The sequence below is a fragment of the Stigmatopora argus genome, chromosome 20 (genome assembly GCF_051989625.1).
Source record: "Stigmatopora argus isolate UIUO_Sarg chromosome 20, RoL_Sarg_1.0, whole genome shotgun sequence".
NCBI classification, from domain to species: Eukaryota; Metazoa; Chordata; class Actinopteri; order Syngnathiformes; family Syngnathidae; genus Stigmatopora; species Stigmatopora argus.
The window spans coordinates 10,579,233-10,601,925 of record NC_135406.1 but is presented as its reverse complement, the minus strand read 5'-3'; the positions used below and the strand labels follow the sequence as shown (position 1 = coordinate 10,601,925).

At 40.2% G+C, this 22,693-nt stretch overlaps 2 protein-coding genes and 1 long non-coding RNA gene across 7 annotated transcripts in view; 1 reads left to right on the top strand and 2 right to left on the bottom strand.

Moving 5' to 3' along the window:
• LOC144065536 (uncharacterized) overlaps positions 1-509 on the bottom strand; it is a 47,580-nt gene extending 47,071 nt beyond the window's left edge. The window contains exon 1 of the mRNA XM_077588483.1: positions 235-509. Within this exon, the coding sequence (XP_077444609.1) occupies positions 235-358 (124 nt within the window). The 5' untranslated portion in view covers positions 359-509. The remainder of the gene's footprint in view (positions 1-234) is intronic.
• A 1,096-nt stretch (positions 510-1,605) lies between these two features.
• On the bottom strand, positions 1,606-10,334 carry LOC144065492 (zinc finger MYM-type protein 1-like). Of its 4 annotated transcripts, none has more exons than XM_077588376.1 (4): positions 10,032-10,334; positions 8,405-9,322; positions 5,480-5,953; positions 1,606-4,062 (listed from the first exon to the last, which is right to left on the bottom strand). In XM_077588376.1, exons 3-4 carry the CDS (start codon positions 5,844-5,846, stop codon positions 1,628-1,630), a joined length of 2,802 nt encoding a protein of 933 aa, XP_077444502.1. In that variant the 5' UTR covers positions 5,847-5,953; positions 8,405-9,322; positions 10,032-10,334; the 3' UTR covers positions 1,606-1,627. The 4 variants fall into 4 exon arrangements, with proteins under 4 accessions (XP_077444502.1, XP_077444504.1, XP_077444503.1 ...); XM_077588378.1 differs by having other exon boundaries at positions 8,667-9,322; XM_077588377.1 differs by having other exon boundaries at positions 5,480-9,034; positions 9,123-9,322.
• Positions 9,934-11,840, top strand: LOC144065652 (uncharacterized). 2 transcript variants are annotated; one of them, XR_013297227.1, is made up of 6 exons: positions 9,934-10,739; positions 10,854-10,914; positions 10,988-11,046; positions 11,171-11,217; positions 11,290-11,361; positions 11,569-11,840. It is a non-coding gene; the product is annotated as an uncharacterized LOC144065652 (long non-coding RNA). The 2 variants fall into 2 exon arrangements; XR_013297226.1 differs by having other exon boundaries at positions 9,936-10,739; positions 11,290-11,355.
• Positions 11,841-22,693: the final 10,853 nt, after the last annotated feature.

The window sequence follows — 22,693 nt, the reverse complement described above, 5'->3', positions numbered from 1 at the left end:
TTTGGCATTCTTCTGGCCACTTCCAATAAGGAATGTTGGCGGGGGCGATTGTGCAAACATGGCTTCATACCTGGCCAATTTTGTTTCGCATCAACCTCAATACGGAGAACCAGAGGACAAATAGAGGCCCCATGAGAAAGTGCTGCCACGGCTGCTTGAAAGTGGAAAGGCTATGTCGCGCAAGCAGCTTCTGCTTGTATGCACTATAAAAATGAGCGTCAAAAGTGGGCCCACCTTCGAGTCTGTGAAGAACGACCTTTGCGTGCATTATTTTGCTAAAAGTCGAACATGGCTGGGGTGCTGGCTCTTTTGTCCCAGAAAGTTTCTTCTTGAACTTTGCTGCCGTTCTAGCGGACATTGTCCGCACTTCAATTCTGCACACTTGCTGAAGTGTCAAAGAGAAGAATGCGGTCAAGTGAGCCGCTGTTTCTCTTTCCGTAGTCAAGCCAGCCGCGCTTCATTTTTGGTTGCCTTATTCCTTCAGGATTTATGCCAAAGAGGGCCCATGAACAGAGAAAAAGAGGAGGATGTCACCGCCGAATCCCAGTCAAGCGCTTCAGGCAGTGGATTTCAACTATCTCATTCAATTGCAATGAGTGTAAGAATGCCATATTGACAAATAAAGGTTACTCTTCAAATAAATAAAATAAGGCCATTGATTTTTTTCTGTCTGTTGAAGGAAATCCCAGCGATAACATCACAATGCAGTTCCAGCACTGTGTAATTAATAAATGGAGTATGTCTTTAAAAAACTAAAAGGTCAACAATAATCAGGGGGCTATCACTTGATCACCGATTTGGGCTGAATAGGTCAAATGGCCTGGGAGTTATTTGGGAGCCAACCCAGGAGAAGAAAGCTATAAAAATTTAAAACTAAATTAGAATTAAGTTTAGTGCAAGGTTAGATTAAATTTATTTTTGAGTGTCTGCATCGTAATCCAAGTTCATTTGAATTAGTTTATGTTATGTTACAAGTGCGTTGCCGTGCAAAAAGTCTCTCTCTCCACCTCCTCTCTCTGTCCCTCTCTCTCCCCTCCGCAAAATCTGTCTAATTTTAGTACAATTAAACACATTTTAGTACTAATAAACCACTAGTTATTTGTTACTTTGCTAATAGATGGCGAATTACAACAAATTAAAATGTTTTTCCAATCCAATATCCTGTTTTCGGTGTTTTTTCAGAGGGTTGGAACAAATTAATTTGTTTATAGTTCATTTCTATGGGAAACTTTCATTTGAGTTACAAGTAAATTGACATATGAGCTCAGTCACGGAACGCATTAAGCTCGTATAGCGAGGGACCACTGTAGGTGCTAATAACATGAGTAAATTAATAATTCAAAAAAATGTGTATTGTGTTACCTAATTTCTTCAATAGCTCCCATTATAAATATAAATATTTGAACTTTAAATCTGTATTTATTAAATAAAGTGGCAGGCCGTGCATTTCGTAACTATGCCTTCAGTAGTCCTATGTCTGAATCAATCCAACCCTCAATAACTATTTCATGACTAGAAAAACCTTTACTGTCGCTACAGCTGTGACACATAAAAATGCATCAATAATAACTTCATAAAATTGAAATATTTAGGAATTTAGCCACATTTTCCTCACCAAAAATCATTTTTATTTGTACACAAAATCCATCCTCCTTTCTTTCCTCGAGAAGATTTCAATTACTCTGTCATACAGATTATCTGTGCGTTTCATATCAGTCAAGAAGTTTTTCTCTATCGCCATCAGAGCTAATGCTGAAAGTCGAGCCTGTCCTGTCGTATTTCTGGCATAAGTTTTTATTCGATTTAGGACTGAAAATGTCCGTTCGAAAGAAGCAGTGGATACGGGGATGGTCACTGCCAAACACACTAATGTGTACAGCTGCCCCATGCTCTCACTCAGATTTTTCTGCTGAAGGAAGTCAAGGAGATCAGTGGGAGATTTTCCTGCAAAATCATCCATGGCATACATTACAGTCAGTTCTGTTCTTAGCCGAGGCAGATCGAAAAGTGCTCCGTGGCTCTGTTTTAAGCTGGAGAAGGCTGCATGTGGGAAAGTTAACTGGAATTCCCGAAACTTCTGCGGGTCAAGGAGGGAGACAAATACCAGTCTTTCGTGGTCTTGAAATCTGGTCTGCGTCTGGCAAATAATATTGTCCAGAACCCTGTCGTAGAGTTGGTGGTAGTGCGCCCAAGGATCTTGCACTTGACCTCTTCGCGCGCTCGGAGCGCCCGCACTGCGTTCAGTAGCCTCGTAGATTTCCCCGTATCGGCTCCTCTCGCGTTCAACTGTGTCACAAAACTCCTTTACTCTTGCAAGACAAAACTGTACATCCAGTTTGTTGTTCTGTAGTATTGAAAAAAGCACAACTGAATGCTCAAAAATGCCATTAAATGTGTGAAGCAAAAAACAAAATTCAAAATCATCCAGACATGCTTTAAAATCATCAGCACACCGCACAGACTCCTCGTCGTATTCGTCATGATGCTCAAGGATGTGATGAAACAGTTCCTTTAGAGCATCTCTCTTCTCAAAAACTGTATTGACCACTCTGGATGTGTAATGCCACCGTGTTGGTGCCACACGAGGGAGACGCCGCTGGCAGATTTTGTCCAGCAGCTGTGTGCATTGAGGCGATCTCAAAAAAAATGCAGCAAAGCCATTAAGGTGAGCGAAAAATATTTTGCTTTCTTTAAGCTTTGAGGCCCCCTGAGTCAGTACTAAATTAAGCTGATGTGCATAGCAGTGTATGAATAAAGCTAACGGTGCTCTCTCCTTAACTTTAGCCTGCACCCCATTAAATCCAGAAGACATGACTGCTGCACCGTCATAACACTGTGCCACAACTTTACCCAGACATTCATTTTCCACCAAAAATTGGATGATAAGACCTGCAATGTTGTTGGCTTGATTCCCACTGGTAACATTTTCAAATCTGACGAACCGCTCCTTGACACCTCTGCCCGTGACATAACGCAGAACCAGTGCGAGCTGCGCTGCGTTACTCGCGTCTGTCGTCTCATCCACCATAACAGTGACAAACGGTGCTTTATCAACTTCCCTTTTGATCTCTTCCCTCATCACTTCAGCAATGGCAGTGATCAGGTCATTTTGTAATTTGCCCGACGTCCCACTAAACATATTATTAGTGGACAGATGGTAATGTAAATCTGTGTTTCTCTCAGCAATGAAAGAAAGAAGCTCTACATAATTTCCTTTGTTTGGGGATGCAGCGCTTGCATCGTGTCCCTGAAATGAAAGTTCCTGCTTACCCAAAAAAATTACACAGTCAATCAGTCTTTTTAGGATTTCCCTATTTTTCTTCACCTTTTCGTTGTGGCACTCCGTTTCCCTGCGCACTTGCTCGTTAAACTGTAACTCCACTCGGGTTTCCCCAAAAGTTTTGGAGCGGACCGTTGCTTGTAAGTGTCCGGCAGAGCTTTGGTGTCTCGTTGCTGCTTTGGTTAAACAAGACAAATTTGCAAATCCAGTGTTGCTCCAAACACCATGTCGATCGGTGGCAAATAACAAGCACTCCCAGCAATACAATTTGCAGTGTTCCTCGGAGCCCGTAAGCCAGGGGTAGCGCTCGTAGTTAGCGAACTGAAAGCGGCGGACACACCCTTTTCCCGGTTGTGACAGGCTTGCTAGCTTTGGAGTTGACCGCCCTTTCTTAATGATGTCCAGCTTTTCTTGAAAAGTCTGTCTTGAAAATGGCTTTGACAGTAAATCTGCAACCAAATCCATTACGAGATCATCTTCACTCTTGAAAAGCTCACCAGATGACCAGGTGACATCTTCCTCCTTTTTGATTGGAGGTTGATCTTCCCTCTTTTGCTGTTGAGGCAGCTCTGCTTCCTCTTTAATTTGGGGCCATAAAGAGGTGTTTGCAGGCTCCGCCCCTCCACTGGCCCTGCCCAGATCCTCTTCTATCTTAAAAGACTCCTCACCAGTTGACCAGGTGACATCTTCCTCCATTTTTATTTCAAGTTGCTCTTCTCTCTTTTGGTCTTGAGGAAACTCGGGCTCCTCCCCTTCGAATTGGGGTGGCTGATTTCTGAAACCTGCAATGACACAAAGATAAATGATATACAATCATACTTCTAACATAATTAATTGGCTCCAGAACTTTTTTCGTAAATTGAAAATTTCGTAAGTAGAGGTGTACTATATATATAAATTCTCTAATTTGTTCCACGGTCCTCACACAACTACCAAGTAAACCCTTTAAAATTGGTAATAGTCACACAACTACCAAGTAAACCCTTTAAAATTGGTAATAGCGTCCCAATTTTGTATAAAAGATGTGAGCAAACAAGCAATGAGATAAAATGAGGAAAGGATTTATTAATGTCTAAAAATAAAAATAAAAACATGTGAAAATGTGCCCTGCACCGCTGAATTAGTTCCCTCCGCGGCCGTTATTATGGGAGACGTAATACCCTTGTTCGTCTGCCAGATGGCGGCAAGAGCATTTCCTACCAGGGCTGAAAGCTACATTTGACCCTTTTACCTGTGCCCTGTGTGTGTATGTGAATATATGTGCCGCGTCGCATTTGTATGGTATTTAATCGCTTAATAAAGGGAATTGCAATCATTAATAAGAGCATTTAGTTGAGGTGGACAGGTATGCAAGAGAAAATCTTGAAACATGGATAGTGGTAGTTGTGAGACAACCAATTGAATTGAATGTGTTTATTCTGATTATAGAAGATAGAATAAGAGCGATGAAATGAAATCCTAGTAGAAGGTAGCAATGTTCTAAAGTGAGAATCAATGCATCCACGACAATATATATATAATATAAATGAACATAAGGAAATCCATTTTGGGGGATTTCGTAACCCGGACACCCGGACACCCGGACACCCGGACACCCGGACACCCGGACACCCGGACACCCGGACACCCGGACACCCGGACACCCGGACACACGGACACCCGGACACCCGGACACCCGGACACCCGGACACCCGGACACACGGACACACGGACACCCGGACACACGGACACACGGACACACGGACACACGGACACACGGACACACGGACACACGGACACACGGACACACGGACACACGGACACACGGACACACGGACACACGGACACACGGACACACGGACACACGGACACACGGACACACGGACACACGGACACACGGACACACGGACACACGGACACACGGACACACGGACACACGGACACACGGACACACGGACACACGGACACACGGACACACGGACACACGGACACACGGACACACGGACACACGGACACACGGACACACGGACACACGGACACACGGACACACGGACACACGGACACACGGACACACGGACACACGGACACACGGACACACGGACACACGGACACACGGACACACGGACACACAGACACACAGACACACAGACACACAGACACACAGACACACAGACACACAGACACACAGACACACAGACACTTGGGATATTTTCTTAAGACCTTCATCATCATGAAGCATGTTGTCGCCATCTGGTGGAGGAGTGATGACATTGTCTGCTTGCATTCCTTCTGCTGAGCTGCAGTTCACAGTCTGGGCCGCTCTGTTGGCCCCGGCCAGATTATCTTCAGTTCTTCCAGTTGACCCGGTGACATTTTGCTCCTCCTTTTTGATTGGAGATTGCTCTTCTTTCTTGTGCTGTTGTTGAGGGAACTCTGGCTCTTCTTCTTTAATTTGGGGCCATGCTGAGGCGTTTGCAGACTCCGCCCCTTCGCTGGCCATGCCCAGATCATCCCTTTTCATGGACTCACCTAGTGACCAGGTGAAATGATCTTCCTCCCTTTTGATTGGAAGTTTCTCGTCTCCCATTTGTTGTTGAGGGAACTCTGGCTCCTCCTCTTTGATTTGGGGGAGCTCAACTTCCCCTTCAAGGTCAACAGACTCCTGGCCATCAGCACCAAGATCATTTCTGAAACCTGCAAAATCACAAAGATAAATGATTCACCATTTTCCAATTATAAAATGACTGCATTGCTTGTTCACAGAAATGAAACCAAACGGAAGAGGGCGCTATACATTCATTTCGTCACAATGCAGTACTTACTACTGTAATTTTCTCGTCAACAGCAACATGAGTTGAAAACTGTTTATAGGTGCATTATTCAAACCATTGGTCAGAAAAGTTTCTTCACTGGTGATATAGCTCCTTTAAATTAGTCAAATCTTTTTTGGAGCCTTTTCATTGTAAACATTCTTTTATGTTTTACATTTTAATTTAGTTAAAATGCTTTCGCCAAAGGGGAGGCATTTAAAAAAGCATTATCTTTTATTCAATAGCAGGTCTATCATCATTTCTACATACGAGCAGCTCAAGATACGAGGAAAATTTCAAGCAAATAATTCTCTAGATACGAGAAAAAATTCGAGATGCGAGAAACCCAGGTGGCCAAAACATGAGAGGCTGTTTATCATTGTAGCGCACTGTCTTTTTTGCCGCATCTGTTTCGTGTATAACAGATATCTACGAGCACTGGGCAGAGCGTTGCATTTTTTTCAGTGTTTTTTTCCGTCACTCAGCGCGAATGCTGGAGTGATCGCTAATATGAGCAGTATAGTATATATTACTTCTCGTTGGCTGCTCGTTGCCGTGGAAAGTCCCCCCTCTATGTCCCTCTCTGTACCCTCCACGAAATCCGTTAATAGTTCTATTAAACACATTTTATTACTATTAAAGCGCATTGCCGTGCAAAAAGTATGCCTAATTTTACTACTTGTAAACACATTTTAGTCCTATTAAACCACTAGTTATTTGTTACTTTGTTAATAGATGGCGAATTAGAACAAATAAAAGTTTTTCGATCCAATATCCTGTTTTTGGTGTTTCTTTAGAGGGTTGGAACGAATTAATTTGTTTTTAGTTCATTTCAATGGAAAACGTTTGTTCGAGTTACGAGAATATCGACATACGAGCTCAGTCCCGGAACGAATTAAGCTCGTATGTAGAGGGACCACTGTATAGTCTGATTGGACACTCTAAATTGCCCCTAGGTATGAGTGTGAGCGTGAATGGTTGTTTTTCTCCTCCTACTCTGCGATTGGCTGGTCACCGATTCAGGGTGTTTCTCGCCTCTGGCCCGAAGGCAGGTGGGATAGGCTCCAGCACCCCCTATACAAGATTTACCATTTCAGAAAATGAATGAATGTTGGGATTAAAAACAGTGGGAGAAGCCCAACGTTGCCTCGCCAGCAAACCTCGACTGGGTGGATGGTGCATTTCCAGACAATTTTCTGGCACTCGGCTATCAGATTCAAGTATTCGGCCTTTTTGTGCTCGAAGGTGGTCTCGATCCCCTCCTCTGATGGTACTGGTAGTTCTATGAGGTGAAGCACTCTTGCCTTGGAGGACCATACCTAAATCTCTGTGCGGAGTGATTTAGTGATGATCTCTGATGATAGTTAATATTCTATTTATTTATAAGCTACATTTGAATTTTAGCATTAAATATGAAGCACTTTTGCAGGCCGCACCACGGAGTGGCAGTGGGCCAGATTTGGCCCTTGGGCCGCAACTTTGACACTATTGTTTGAACGCTGCTCTTGTTGTTTAGTGTATCTACAGCTCTATTTTTTGAATTTTCAATTTAGAGCATGCAAATAATCTTTAAGGAAACACATTGAATTTGGGTTAGCAGAAGGAGACTGCTTCTCAACAGGAAACGGACCAACAGTAGTGCTAGGAGCCCGGGTGCTCAACCTACAGTAAAAAGAAGAAGCACTAGCACAACCCAAAGTGGGAACGTCCATAGCAAGTGTTGCTGACCTAACCATATCAGCCCAACGTTTTTTTGCATAAACTCTGTCCTACATCGCTGTCGTGTCACTGTTCAATGGAGAGAGAGTTGCAAAGGACACCAGGCTGAGCGGTTCTCCACTGTTAGAGCTCCCTCTCCATCCTGCAGTCTGGTAATAAACCTATTTCCTATCTCAAGGCAAAAAAATGCTCAGAATTTTTCTCGTATCTCAAATTTCTTGTATGTTGGAACACTTATATGTCAAGGTATTACTGTATAAGAAAATTGAGTGTCGTTGAAAATTTTACTTCACAATTCTATCCGAAATAGAGCCTAAATTAGGAAATTACACAGTAAATAATCAATAATGTGATCTAAATAAATTGGAAAATGTTTCCAGTTAAAGACATGCCTAATAAATTTGAAAAATTGCAGTTTTTGTCTATTGATTTGCTAGCAAATCCAATAAGAATAGTGTTATTCAAACATGATACATTTTAATGAAAATAATTGATATATTGAATAAAGGATCTAAGAAACGTTAGTAGAAATATGGTGTGAAAGACAATGAATTTGCTCAAAATAAATAAGTAGTACAATATCCTTATACTTTTGTCTTATTATAAGATGAATCACTTTTCAAACCGATTTAACGGGTCATCTTTTTGGTAGTTCCAATAAAGCTGGTTCGTTGGCAATCTGCTGTGATGGATATATCGCATCTACCTCCAAGAGCAACCAAATCTTGGCGACTGTAGAAAAAAAGTTTGTCTCGCAGATGTTAGGAAACAACGACAAGACTGAGGAAACAAAACACCAAACTGGAGAGCAAGAGCCAGCTGCACCCGTGCGCGCCGCCATCTTGGGTCACTTACCTCCTCACTATCTCCTCACTTACCTTCAATCAGCCAGCAGGAGGCAGATCACCGCCCAACGTCTTTCATGTTACCTGACCCCGAAGTTATTGCACAGAAGGGATTGTGTGTCATGCTACTGCAAGTTCAGAGTCCTGATGGCTGTGGGAAAAAACTGTCCTTAAGCCTATTTGTCCACACATTGTTAGACCTGTAGCATCTGCCAGAGGGCAGCAGCTGGAACAGGTTGTGACCCGTGTGGTATGGGTCCCCCGACAATGTTCTCTTCTGAGGTAGTGCGGGCTGGCAATGTCTTCTAGTGTGGGCAGAGAGCAGCCGACGATCTTCTGGGCAGTGTTAATCACTCTCTGCATGGCCTTTTTGTCGGCTGCCGTGCTTCCAACACACCACACTGTAATGCAGTATGCCAGGATGCTTTCCACAGTGGCTTTATAGAAGGTTACCAGAAGCTTAGTGTCCAAGTTGTTCCTCCTGAGTACCTTGAGGAAATTGAGTCGTTCATGGGCCTTCTTCACTACTGCCGTGGTGTTTGTAGACCAGGAGAGCTTATCCGTGACGTGGACCCCCAGGAATTTAAAGTACTGGACCCTGTCTACACATACTCCATTCATGAGGAGTGGGGCCAGATCTGTGTTGCATTTGCGAAAGTCCAGGATTTTCCAACCAGAAGTCCTTTAAGCTAGAAAGGGAATTTAAAGTCTTATACTTATATCGCAGTGGTTAGGCTGGAAAGAAAGGACTAATATGCTGGGCGCTACAGCAACAAAACTAAACAGAAGAGGATGCCATAAATTCATGACGTTGCCAACATAGCACTGCTGTAGTATTCTCATCAACTATAAAATGGGTTTAAAACTGTTTTTAAAGTGTATTTTAACAAGAAAAGGACTATTGGTCAGTGAAGTATCCCCACAGGCTCTTACATTTTTCCCAAATCTTTGTTGAGCCTCCTCTTTGCAAATAGTCTCTTGCATTTGAGATTTTAATTTATTTAGAATCCTTTTATAAAAGGGTGATGCATCAAATATTAATGTTAATCATTTTCAATTAAAATGGAAAAATGACAGGTATTCATTTTTGCCATTGAAAAAAATAAATAAAAAGTCAATATTCAATTTCATTTATTTATTTTTCAAAATTATTCATTTTGAAATAGTTTTGAATTGAAATAAGTGGGGGGAAAGCTGTTTTAGAGTTCTAAAACAAAATAAACATTAAATATTACCTTTTTATGATTTAATCGTTTGTTTGCATTGTTTTATTGTCTTTAAATCAAGATTGTACCTTCTGTCGAATTGAGAATTAAAATACTTGCAATTGCAGCGCACAAAAATAGCACTTCTACAACTAAGATTAAGGGAATACATCGATATAAGAAGTGAACCCACCTTGTAGTCTGTTAAGAACTTTCTCGTGCATCATTTTGCAAACTGTCGAATAGAAAACTTTGATAGCTGCTAGCTAGGCTAAGCTAAAGAAGGGAGTAATGCTTCACAGTTCTTCAGCGACTAGAAGACTTGTTTCTTTGATAGATGCTTGCAGGCTAAGCTAAAGTAGCCTGCAAAGCTTCAATGAGGTCTAAACGACTTGAAGTTGACTGAGATATAAAGCCGTAAAGTAGCTAATTCTAGATAGGTCGGCGACGCGCGGGTTAGTTCAATGGGGGAATTTGAGCAGGCGTAGAACAATCGTCACTTCCTCCGATGGCATTCGGTTTAGAAATGCAGAAGATTCAGACATAGGAAATAATAATTCTTTAAATGGTCTTACATATGGTTTGAACACATTTTTTTCGAAGGTTTGAATTTACCTCATAAATCACTTGAACATTGCGACTGACTTTTGCGTGCGCAAAACAAATCGAAAAGGAACCATTGCTGTTTCGCGGATTTGCATCCTGGGAGATGTAGTTCTTCATCGAAAACGTTAAAACTTGCAGGAATCATTCTTGTTGGTGAGTTAGTGTTTTAATGAGTCTGGTTTGAAGAGGTTTTAGTTTTTTTTACACAGTGTCAAGTTGATTGGAAGGCCATCTGGAGACCAATGAGTGGAGGATGCATGACAATGCATGAAGATTTCAGTTTTTGCTGGCTGAGGTAAGAAAAGTCTGTTGGCTTCCAAGTGTATGGTAAATGTTATAATACTTTTGTAATGGCATTCAATCAACAGTTGTATGAATGTATTTTTTTATTTATCAATCACATTGGTAGCCAATGGATGAGCCTGACAAGATGGTGGTTGTGGAGAAGGCAGCGATGGTGTCAAATGAAGGTGAAGTTTTAGTTTTTGAGTGGAGTGGTTTTTAATAGGGTGGATAATTGTCTAATTTTGATGTGTCTATCAGGTGTGCCGCTTGGTCGTGTTTGTTCTCCCTGGAAAAAGGAGTCGGTGAAGAGTCTGAGGGTGTGTGATGTCACAATGATTGGCGGGGAGAGAGAGGCCCCACGTCCAGCTACAGTTTCATTCCAATGTTAACGTTTGGCGTTTATTTGAAATGATTGAATGCCATTGATGGTGTGTGTTTCAGCCTGAATCAGTGTTGGACCCCAAATGGATTGGATGCTATTGCTGATGGTTAGTAGAATAATGCAATGTCTCTAGTGTCTTTTTTTTGTCGCCAAATACTAAAAGATGTCATTTTTGTAGGTAAAGCAATGGATCTCGTCGGACTCTGCATCTGGATCTCGTCGGACTCTGCATCTGGACTTCAAAGTATATGTAAAGTTGTTTAAATGGTTAAAATTATAAAAATGTAGACTCAAATAATTCTTGGCAGGTGAACAAAGTGGTGCATCTAACGTAGGTATTCATTGATTGAAGATTTTGGTCTAGTTTGGATCTGTAAGGATAGATTAAATGCTAAATGGCTGAGTTGCTCTATTTTTGTTTGAAGGGATAGTGTATTAAAATCATGTCTTCTCACAGGTGGCATCTTCGTGAGGCTCCCGGAGGAGGACAGCGCTGGACCCTTTTTCCCGCGTATACCTGGCTGGAAGTGGCACGATGACGTGACGGCGCCGACGGACGTCGTGGGAGTTGAGACTTTGTCCCTTGTATTCCGCCACGGAGATGGACTACAATTCCCATACTACGGAGACGGACTACAATTCCCATACCACGGAGACGGACTATAATTTTCTCTGTTTGAATGGCTGGGTTATATTTTTGGAATAAAGAATGGACTTTGTTAATACTTGCATTGGTTTGTAATTTAAATTTTTTATTCACAATTTTATAGTCTAAATTATTTTAGGAATGTTAAAGAAAATACTTATCTAATTTAGAAAAAGTCCAATCAAAGTATAGTTGCTGTTAAAATGTGTTATCACATGCCAACTTTAAATTTTAGACGGTTAAAATCAAAATTCAATCTTAATTGTTGACTCTTAATTTGAGTGAAAAGAGAAGGTTCAAAATAGTTGATGTATGGAAGGTTAAAACTCAATATTGAACTTTTGTGCAAGTAAAATTTGAAGTTTGAGTGTTGCAGTTCACTGGGTTTTCACGAGTGAGCACTAATATTTTGAGAAAAATGCTGAATCCAATGATGCTCGGTAATAATAGATTCAAAATTTGAAGTGCAATTTAACTGTGTCAGAGTAGAGTTTGGTTTTATTAGTAGTAAAGCAATACACCTCTTTTGGGGGAATATTAAAGACTTTGCATAGGGCAGACTTTTAATTAAAATAGCCTGGTGTTAGTTATATATGTAATGTCAGTCGAACTTATAAATCTATGGTGGTTTTGTAAATAAATAGTCATAGGATGAATATGTCTAATTCAGGATTGATGGTTTTCAGCAGAAATTTTTGAATGTTGTGGTTATTTCAGGTGAATCGTTGACTGTGTCTATGATTGTTTTTTAACTGGTTTAAAAGTGTTAGGTATTTCATGTGGTCTAGTTTTAAGCTTGGTTAGCAAATAAATTCATTGTTGTTTTGTTGTGGTTCTTACCCCCTTCAGGTTGTGTGCATAGTCAGGCTAATAACCTCTTTAGTGAATGGTTTGATACAAGTGTTTTAAAGTAATGTCATAATTTGAAATGGAAGATAATGTTGTAACAATTGTTTAAGGATCCCAATAGTTTTGGGCCCTAGTCTATATTGTAGATAAGAATGGTTGGAATGGATTATATGTACGTGGTGTAGTGTCATTTACATGTTTTAGTGTGTGTTTCTTAAATAGTGGGGTGTGTAAACATGACTGAGTTGGAGATTTAGGAAGCATACTTTTCCACAGACTAGAATACAAAGTGTCATACTCCATTCCTTTGGTGTGCTACTGTCAGTGTATTCAGGAATTTCAAATTTGATGTAAAACTACTATAGTTGGAGGGGATGCAAAATGTTTAGTTCTTGTTTTGGGGGAGGTGCAACAGGTAATCATGGAGAAGCCTAGCTTTGCCATAAGGTTCTAAATGGGGTGTTGTTTCTGAGTCATGTGTGGTGGTGCTGCCGCCTTTGATATTGGTGGTAGTCCATTATTGTATAGGCATATCAGGGGTTCAAAGTTATGGTGGTTAATGGTGGCAGAGTGATGGGTGAGACTGTACATGTTTAAGTGTAGTTGTATAGTAGAGTATTTTCTTTGCCACTGTCCATGGTGCTGATCGTTTCACCCTAAATAAAGTAAAATTTAAATAATAATTAACTTCTTTATTAGTTTTTGTGAAATTATTCCAAGTGAATAATATATTAATTCCTATGACACACCCATACAAAATACTATTTGTGCTAAGACAGATCAGGTTGGCAGAAAGACTACAACAGGCGTATAAGTATACTATTATACATATATTTACAATTAGCCTGCAATAATAACTTATGTACAAAACCAGAAGTAACACATAACCATTAGAACTAACAAACTAATCATATACCGAGATGCTAAGATCCACTATACTAAATAGATCCACCCTTTGATAGACTAAGTCCATCCTTAGATAGACGAGGTAGTCAGCCATGTGACATGCTTGACACATAATAGAATCTTATTAGAATACTTAGTTCTTAAGAACATTGAGTACACTTCTACACAAGATAAAATAACAGAATATTATATCATAGTTTTGTTGTGAATACTAACCGATTGTCTCTTAAGTATAAATATTTAGACAAGGTTAGTTATTACTAAGTACCCCACTAAAGACATCTATGTGACACCACAATAATATAGAATATCTTTAATATCCACCCTTTATGTGACTAAGTACATCCCTAGAGATATTTAGTTAACATATGACATGACACAAAGCACTCCAAATTTGAATCACATATAATCTTTATTAGTATACACATTCACCATTACATAACATATATTAGTACTGGTCAGAATCCTTTTTATTGTTAACACACTTGCACATGCAGCTTTACAAAAAAATGACATCCACAATTACATCTATTGTATCTATTGGAAGACTTAACATATACTTCCATTTAGTTTCAACTCATTTCAACACAATTAAGTACAAATGTGAAAGGTGAGTTTCCTAATTGACACTTGGCAAGTGTGGGGCATGTTAAAGAAGATCGGTATTCGATTATTGATGTCTTAGCAAATAGCTTGAGGCACGGGAGGTGTGTTGAATCATTACAGTAAAAGTTTGGATTGAAGTAACAACAACATCTCACTGTTCTGATTATTTCCCCCTGTGTGTCAAGGTATGCTGTTTGTTGTAAAGGCTGTTTGAGTTTGGGGTTTGTAATATACACTGTTTAGCGTGTGAGAAAAGAGATAATGGTTATTAATGTTTATTTACTTTTGAATTACGGGCGTGAATGTGAGAGTCTCGGGTCACGCACATGGAATAGCATCTAGCACGCTACCTTCGGCCACCATTATCGTTGACAGTGTCTATAACGGTCATAGAAAGGATTTTATATTATTGATATTGCATTGTTTGCCCTGTTGAATAATAGTAGGACTACTAGAAGTTGTAAAAGGAAAAGATATAACAAGTTATGACCGTGTGTTGAACGAGTGTGTGTGCATTGTGTTTTGGGTTCTAAAGTGTTGCTAATATATATATTTATATATATATAGTTGTAATTGTACATTATGTTTTGGGTTCTAACGTGTTGATAATGTATATATATGGGTTTAATTGTATGTTATGGGTTTTTGTGTTAATTCATTACAGTAAAAGTTTGGATTGAAGTAACAACAACATCTCACTGTTCTGATTATTTCCCCCTGTGTGTCAAGATCGAATGCAGGGTGTAACATTTTGGAGGCACCGCTGGGATTGCTGTTCAGATGTCCAGTGGCCAAGACCTGCTCACTGAATTCTGAGCCAGCTAAATCCCCCCACAAAACCAGGCCGATGGCAGTGAGAGGAGGTGTTGCTGTTTAAGAAGAACTGGAAGTTGGCGGTTGAGTACTTGTCATCTGAGGCCTACGAGATCATCAGATGTACAGTAAAGACGTGCTTGTTCAGAGTTCACTCCTGTACAGTCAACAGAGCTCCTAGATCGTCAACAAAATGGAACAGTTACTCGAAGAGGTGGTAGGAACATTGAACAACCTGACGGAAAATAACCTACTGGAAATATGTGATTTTCTTAACATATTAAGAAGTGTTAAACGGAAATCGCGTCTATCATTAGTGGCTCACATTGTAAAGTACTTAGAAAGAGAAGAACTAGAGGAAGTAGAGGATGAAGGCATGTCTGAATTGTTGAAACTGAAAGACAAAATATCAGATATGAAGCATGAAGTCAAAAGAGATGAAAACGAAAAGCAAGGATCAAGATTGGAAGAGACTCCAATAACTTTGCCCCAGCTACCAGATGCTGCGGACCCTCAAGGGGGTGTGTCTCCCCAGCCAAGCTCATACTGGCGCAAGGACTTCAAAATTGCCGGCCAAATAGGTGAACCAGGCCAGAGGGACAAGCTGACATTCTCCAGCCTTGTTCATCAAATTGAAAATGGACTGAATAGGGGTTACTTAGATGTGGAAATTATTGATGCAGTTATCAGAGCTATCTCCCCGAGTTTGCAGCTACGTAATTATTTGGAAGAGAAACCTAACCTCACTCTTCCCACACTCAAATGCATCCTACGCACTCACTTTCAGGAGAGGAGTGCTACCGACCTCTATAAGCAGTTAGCTTCAGAAGTGCAGCAGATCAAAGAGACTCCTCAAAGTTTCTTAATGCGAGTCTTGGGTCTTAGGCAGAAGGTACTGTTTGCATCTCGAGAATCAGAATCAGGAGTCCAGTATGAACCAAGTTTAGTCCAGCGTATGTGCTTGCACACAATACTCACTGGTCTCCAGAGTGACAGTGTTAGGGTAGATATGCAGCCTCTCTTGCTGGACTGTAAGACTTCAGATGAACTATTACTAGAGCGGTTAAATATAGCCTGTGCTAATGAAGTGGAAAGGAGAAATAAAAAGAAGTTTAGTACCCCACAGGCAGCGACACATGTTAGCAAGGTGCAGTCAGAAGAACTACGACCTACCAATTGCCCTGTAGAAGAAAAACCAAAAGTGTCCCCTGAGGTACGAGCGGAGTTGACTGAACTTAAGGCAAGTGTTGCTTCTCTTAAAGATCTCAGTGCAGAAATAGCTCAGATAAAGGAGATAATACAGCAGTCTACATTTCAGCCTCAGTCCTACCCCCCACCCTCAGTTAGAAGACCAGTTGGGGACCCCCAGCCACCTTCTGCTCAACAGAATTACTACAGCCAGCCCCCAGCACCCCACTGGAACACTAGCCGCCCTGCCTATGTCTCAAGGAGGTGTTTTGCTTGTCAACAGGGAGGGAGAGATTTGCAGTGCACACACTGTTATCACTGTGGGAGTGGAGAACATTTCCAAGCTGGATGTAAAATCTGAGGAGTCAGACCACTAAAAGAAGCCCCTTTTAAACGGCTAGTGGTTGCCCCTGCTGGACGAGTTACAACTATGAACGAGGAAATATCCCCTTTGACTCTGCCTTCCTTACAGATGTGTTGTTCAGTGTTAGATGCAAATGAGACAGCTGCTGCATCAATCAACTCCATACCAAAAGAAGCGGTAAGGAAAGCACAACAATCTGACCTGTCCATTCGTCCTGTGTTGGACTATGAACGGTCAGGTTGTAAGCCATCAGCTGAAGAGTTGAAGTCGCTCAGCCCAAAGATAAACTGTTTGCCCAGGCAATGGGACAAACTGATAACAGACAGTGACAGGATTCTGTACGGAACCACCACAACCCGTAAACAGTTGGTCCTACCAGAAGAAGGAAAAATTGACAAAAGTATGCAGAGAAATAAACAGCAGCCGGTACCTAATTTTCAAGAGTCAGACGAAGGCAGTGATAACGAATATGACGTTCACTACGAGCCCCTCCAGGTGCTAAATGAGAGATGTCCAAGGGATGGAGTCTGAGCACAGGCCACTGCCAGCTGATCAGAGACTTGAAGTGAAGGGCCCTGCTTCCGGACCAGTACAAGCAGAAGATGACTATCAGCTGGAGGAGCCAGGCTAATCTGTGGAGGACCTGTCTGGTGAGGGAACAAACCTGGCTGTTGAAGATCCTCGTGATCATTTTTATCAGAGACCTCTCCGCCAACCGCTGTGACTGAACCTGAGGCGTTGACATACGAACGGCCAAGAAGGGAGAGACCTCTACCACAACGCACAACCTATGATCTTTTTGGTGTCCCCTCCCGTTACAGTATCCAATCACCACATCAGCTGCTACCTGCTCGTGTGCGGTCGATTGGTCGCCGGTCTTTTGGTCACCCGGACCGCGACAAAGGGCGACCAAAAGACCGGCGACAAAACAAGGTAAAACAACACGGTCTACGCAGCAATAAAAGCCAACAATGGCCATGAGCAGTTTCACTGAGCCGACGTGCGAATGTATAAGAGTTTGTATGTACATGACTTGTCCCCTTATGAAGGTACGTCAGTCAGGGTCTTAACAAGTTCTCCAACAGAAAGCAAAAGTCCGGGAAATTTGGAGCTTTTCTTTAGCCTAATAATTAATAGGGCATTAAGTATGACTAAATAGTAATTCGCAGTTTGTATTTCGGGAATTTGAGCAACGATTTAAATGGTAATTATCAATAACCTTCCGGGCGACCAAAAGATCGGCGACCAATCGACCGTGCACCCTACCTGCTTACCCTGCACAACGAGTGGTCCCTTGTTTAGTACACCTGCAGCCATATTACATTCAACCACCCTTTATGTATGGACTCCAACAGACTTGAGCCTACAAGGGTGACATGTCTTATGCTGACATGGACTGTTACAGACTGTGATTACAGTTTCCATCCAGTAAATGTGTACCGTATGAGTTGTGGATTGTATTTGAACTGTGGCCCTTGCCGTCTGGAGTTTTCATGAGTATCGGCTCACAGAAGAGGATGTCAAGTGAAAAGTTCACAAGACTATTCAGGACAACAACCAACAAGTGGAGAGATACTTGGAAGGAACTGATGTCGAGACGACATTTGTTTTGTGGGGGAGAGTATGACATGCTCAAGTGTTTAATTTATTAACGATCGCATGTTGGGGATGTATATCGGTATTCGATTATTGATCACTTATGCAAATAGCTTGACCAACACGGGAGATTTTCTTGATACCAGTAAAGTTGGATTGAAGCAACAAAGAATCAATATTGTGATTATTTCTCCGTGTTTCAAGCGTAAATACAGGGTACAACACGTTTGAGTAACATAACACTTAATTACATGCTGTAAATTCAAAATGTAAACACTGAAGATGCAGATGCACTAAACAACAATGAGAGCAGCGTTCAAACAAATGTGTCAGTTTTTTTAATCATAAAATCTAATATTGAGTTTTTTTGTTTAGTTTTAATAAAAATATAATCTAAAAATAACAAAAATGTAAAAATAAATGATTTAAACCATTTTGCTTCTTTAATTTAATTCAAATAATATGTTTCTCTTTTCTTTAAATAAAAATCCCCCAAATAATAATAGACTAGCTACTGAATAAAATATTTAAAAGAATAAAAAGCTTTGTTAATGCCTCCCCTTTGGTGAAAGCACTAAGTGAACTAAAATCTTAAACATAAGAGAATGTTTTCAATTAAAAGGCTCCAAAAAAGATTTGGGGAAACTTTAAGGGCCTACCATCACCTCTGAAGATGCTTTACTCCCCACTAGTCATTTTCTTTGTAAAAATACACCCAAAAAACAGTTTTAAACAAATTTGGCTGTTGACAAGAATACTATAGTAGTAAGTACTGCATGGTGATAAAATGAATGTATGGTGCCCTCTTCCGTTTGGTTTCATTTCTGTGAACAAGAAAATCAGTCTTTTTTGAATTGGAAAATGTTTCATCATTTATCTTTGTGTCTTTGCAGGGTTCCCTCAACAAAAAATGAGAGATGAGCAAATTCCAATCAAAGAGGAGGAAGATCGTTTCACCTGGTCACCGTGTGAGTCAGTGAAAAGGGATGATCTGGGCGTGGTCAGTGAAGTGGCGGAGCCTGCAAATGCCTCAGCATGGCCCCAGATTAAAGAGGAGGAGCCAGAGTTCCCTCAAAAACAAATGAGAGAAGAGCAACTTCCAATCCAAAAAGAGGAAGATGTTGTCACCTGGTCACCTGGTGAGGCCTTGACGAGGCAAGATGATCTGGACAGGGCCAGTGGAGGGGTGGAGCCTAAAAACGCCTCAACTTGGCTCCAAATTAAAGAGGAGCAGCAAGACTTCCCTCAACAGTGCAAAAAAGAAGATCAACCTCCAATCAAAAACGAGGAATGTGTCAAATGGTCAACTGGTGAGCCTTTCAAGCGTGAAGATGATCTGGGCGAGACCAACAGAGGGGCGGAGCTTCTGAGCAGAAGCTCAACAGAAGTATGGCGAGCAGAAAATTTAATTGATGGCAATGACTTGCTTTTTGACGATGATGTTGAAGATGTTAAGAAAAATCCCAGTGGCGACAAACTCTGCAAATGCTTTCAGTGTGGGAAAACCTTTGGGAAAAAGTCTTCTTTGAAAACACATATGAGGAGCCACACCAGAGAGAAACCCATCTCATGTTCAGTTTGTGGTCAAACATTCACACAGAAGGGAAACTTAATTAGGCATGCAAGAACCCACACTGGTGAAAAACCATTTTCGTGTTCAATTTGTGGTAAAACATTTACACGCAAGGAAACATTTAAAATGCACACAAGAACCCACACAGGTGAAAAACCATTTGCGTGTTTAGTTTGTGGTCAGAAATTTACACAAAAGGAACAGTTAAATATTCACACAAGAACCCACACTGGTGAAAAACCATTTTCGTGTTCAGTTTGTGGTAAAGCCTTTTCTCGAAAGCAAGCATTACAAATACACACAAGAATCCACACTGGTGAAAAACCATTTTCTGGTTCAGTTTGCAGTAAAGCCTATTCTAAAAATGAAAACTTAAAAATCCACATTAGAGCCCACACTGGTGAAAAAACATTTTCGTGTTCAGTTTGTGGTCAAAGATTCACACAGAAGGGACACTTAATTAGTCATGCAAGAACCCACACTGGTGAAAAACCATTTTCATGTTCAGTTTGTGGTAAAGCCTTTTCTCGAAAGCAAGCATTACAAATACACAAGAATCCACACTGGTGAAAAACAATGTTCTTGTTCAGTTTGCAGTAAAGCCTATTCTAAAAATGAAAACTTAAAAATCCACATTAGAGCCCACACTGGTGAAAAACCATTTTCGTGTTCAGTTTGTGGTCAAAGATTCACACGGAAGGGAGATTTAAATAGTCATGCAAGAAAACACACGGGTGAAAAGCCATTTTCGTGTTCAGTTTGCGGTAAAGCCTTTTCTCAAAAGCAAGCTTTACAAAGACGCACAAGAACCCACACTGGCAAAAAAAAAAATTCCTGCTCAGTTTGTGGTCAAGTATTTTCCCAAAGGAGAAGCTTAAAAGAACACTTATTAACCCACACTGGAGAACAATGTTTTCCTGCTCAGTCTGTGGCCACAGAATCACTACAACAGCCCTATTAAAAAGTTACACAATTGAAAAACCTGAAAAGAAGACTTAACAACCTGCACAGAAGAAAAGCCCTTTTTTTGCTCAATTTGTGGCAGTAATATCTTAAAAACTTAATTACCCACAACGGTCAGAAACCCTTTTCCTGCTCAGCTTCTTGCCAGAGATTTAGTCGTAAGGATAGACTTAAAAGACACAAATGTGTTGTGATAATCAGTGAGCGGCCAATGGCGGCTTTGCTTGCTTTTTCAATTTTTTGTATGAAAGAACATTGTAATCGAAGTGTAATTGCATTTTGCATTCTGAAAATCTTGTTTACACTTTTTAATGTGTAATATCGATCCACACTTCAAATACAGTAATACCTTAAGATATGAGCTTACTGCAGGATCAAGCTAGTATGTCAATATACTCTAATCTCAAGTCAATTCTTCCCATAGAAATGAACAAAATACAAATTAATCCGTTTTCATCCTAAAAAAAAAACACCAATTTTTTTTCTTATTTACTACCAACTCACAATTGGGACCCATCTGGTATGCTCATATCTCAAATTTGTCTCATTTCTCAAGGGAAAAAAATTGCTCAGAATTTTCCTCGTATCTCAAATTTCTCGTATGCTGGAACACTTGTATGTCAAGGTATTACTGTATAAGAAATTGAGTGTCGTTGACGATTTTATTTACTTCACAATTCTATTTGAATTAGTAGAGCCTAAATTAGGAAATTACAAAGTAAATAATCAATAATGTGATCTAAATAACATGGAAAATATGTCTTCACAGTTAAAGACGTGCCTAAGAAATTTGAAAAATTGCAGTTTTTGCCTATTGAATTTTCTAGCAGATCAAATAAGAATATTGAGTGTTATTCAAACATGATACATTTTAATGAAAATAATTGACATATCGAATCTAGGATCTAAGAAACAGTAGAAATATGGTGTGAAAGACAATGAATTTGTTCAAAATAAATAAGTAGTACAATGTCCTTATACTTTTGTCATATTATAAGATGAATCACGTTTTAAACTGATTTAACGTGTCATCTTTTTGGTAGTTCCAATAAAGCTCTCATTTTGGTGAAAAATACTTTTTGGGTCTTTTTGATGACAAAATCAGCCTTCCAAATTCAAAGGTGACAAAAGAGAAGCGTTATTTGCTAAGATTTAAAACTAAGGAAAATGAATACATTAATTTGAACAATTTGACAAATTAATATATAAAGATTGTTTTCTTTCTACAGGTGTGAAAATACGGTAACTTCATGTCTGAAATTAACGTTAAATTGTTTTTATCTTTTTGATGTTGAAGGGGATAATTGGTAGAAATGTATCTAGATTTTAAATTTATGTGTAACTTGGAAAAGCATTGAGTAAGAAACTTTTATAGGAGATGATAGACAAACTACAAAGGGAATGTAATGTTAAATGTTTGCCAAAAACTACTAGATTGGGGTATTATTCACATTATTGAATGAATTTGGAGTTCTTGATTAGCATGCATTTTTTGTGGCTTAATATAATATATTATTCCTTGCAAACGGGGAGATGGTGGTTCAATTCTATAAAAAAATATACTGTTAGGGTTATTAGTCTTACATTATTATATATTTGCTCGCAATGAAGAACCCTTTGCTTTACTTAGCTTATTAACATTAGAAAAGTCATTTTAGTACATCTGCTTGCAACGGAGTAAATGCTTTGCTCCTTAGTTAGACCAAACAACAGGAAGGTCGAATCCTCTTGGACTGCTGGAATATGGAGAAGAACCTTCGGCTCTACATAACCTTCATTTGTTTTGAGAGCTAAAACTTCTGTTGACTTCTCACTCCTATTTTCCCACCCCTCCCTTGAGAGCTGAGACATCTCTTATTTGTGCGTGCATTTGGGAATGTCTATTGGTGAACTTAACATACCACTACTAGGATTCAAGGGTGAAGTGTTCATCCTGCCTTTAATTTCACCAGTAGCCACTAAGTGCTACTCACTGACTCATTCATTCCGTCATCTATGCTCCAAAGTGCCCTGTCAACTTGATGGGCTGGTACCTTCTTATCAAGATGTGTCCTGTCATCAATTGCAGCCCAGATGGA

What these genes read in the sequence shown, in the direction of transcription:
- LOC144065492 (XM_077588375.1), bottom strand. Translation starts at nt 10,065, where the DNA reads ATGATGCACGAGAAAGTTCTTAACAGACTACAAG. An exon ending in AGTTCTTAACAGACTACAAG is followed by an intron (nt 5,954 to 10,031) that starts GTGGGTTCACTT and finishes GTGATTTTGCAG; the next exon opens with GTTTCAGAAATGATCTTGGT. An exon ending in CATGCTTCATGATGATGAAG is followed by an intron (nt 4,063 to 5,479) that starts GTCTTAAGAAAA and finishes GTGTCATTGCAG; the next exon opens with GTTTCAGAAATCAGCCACCC.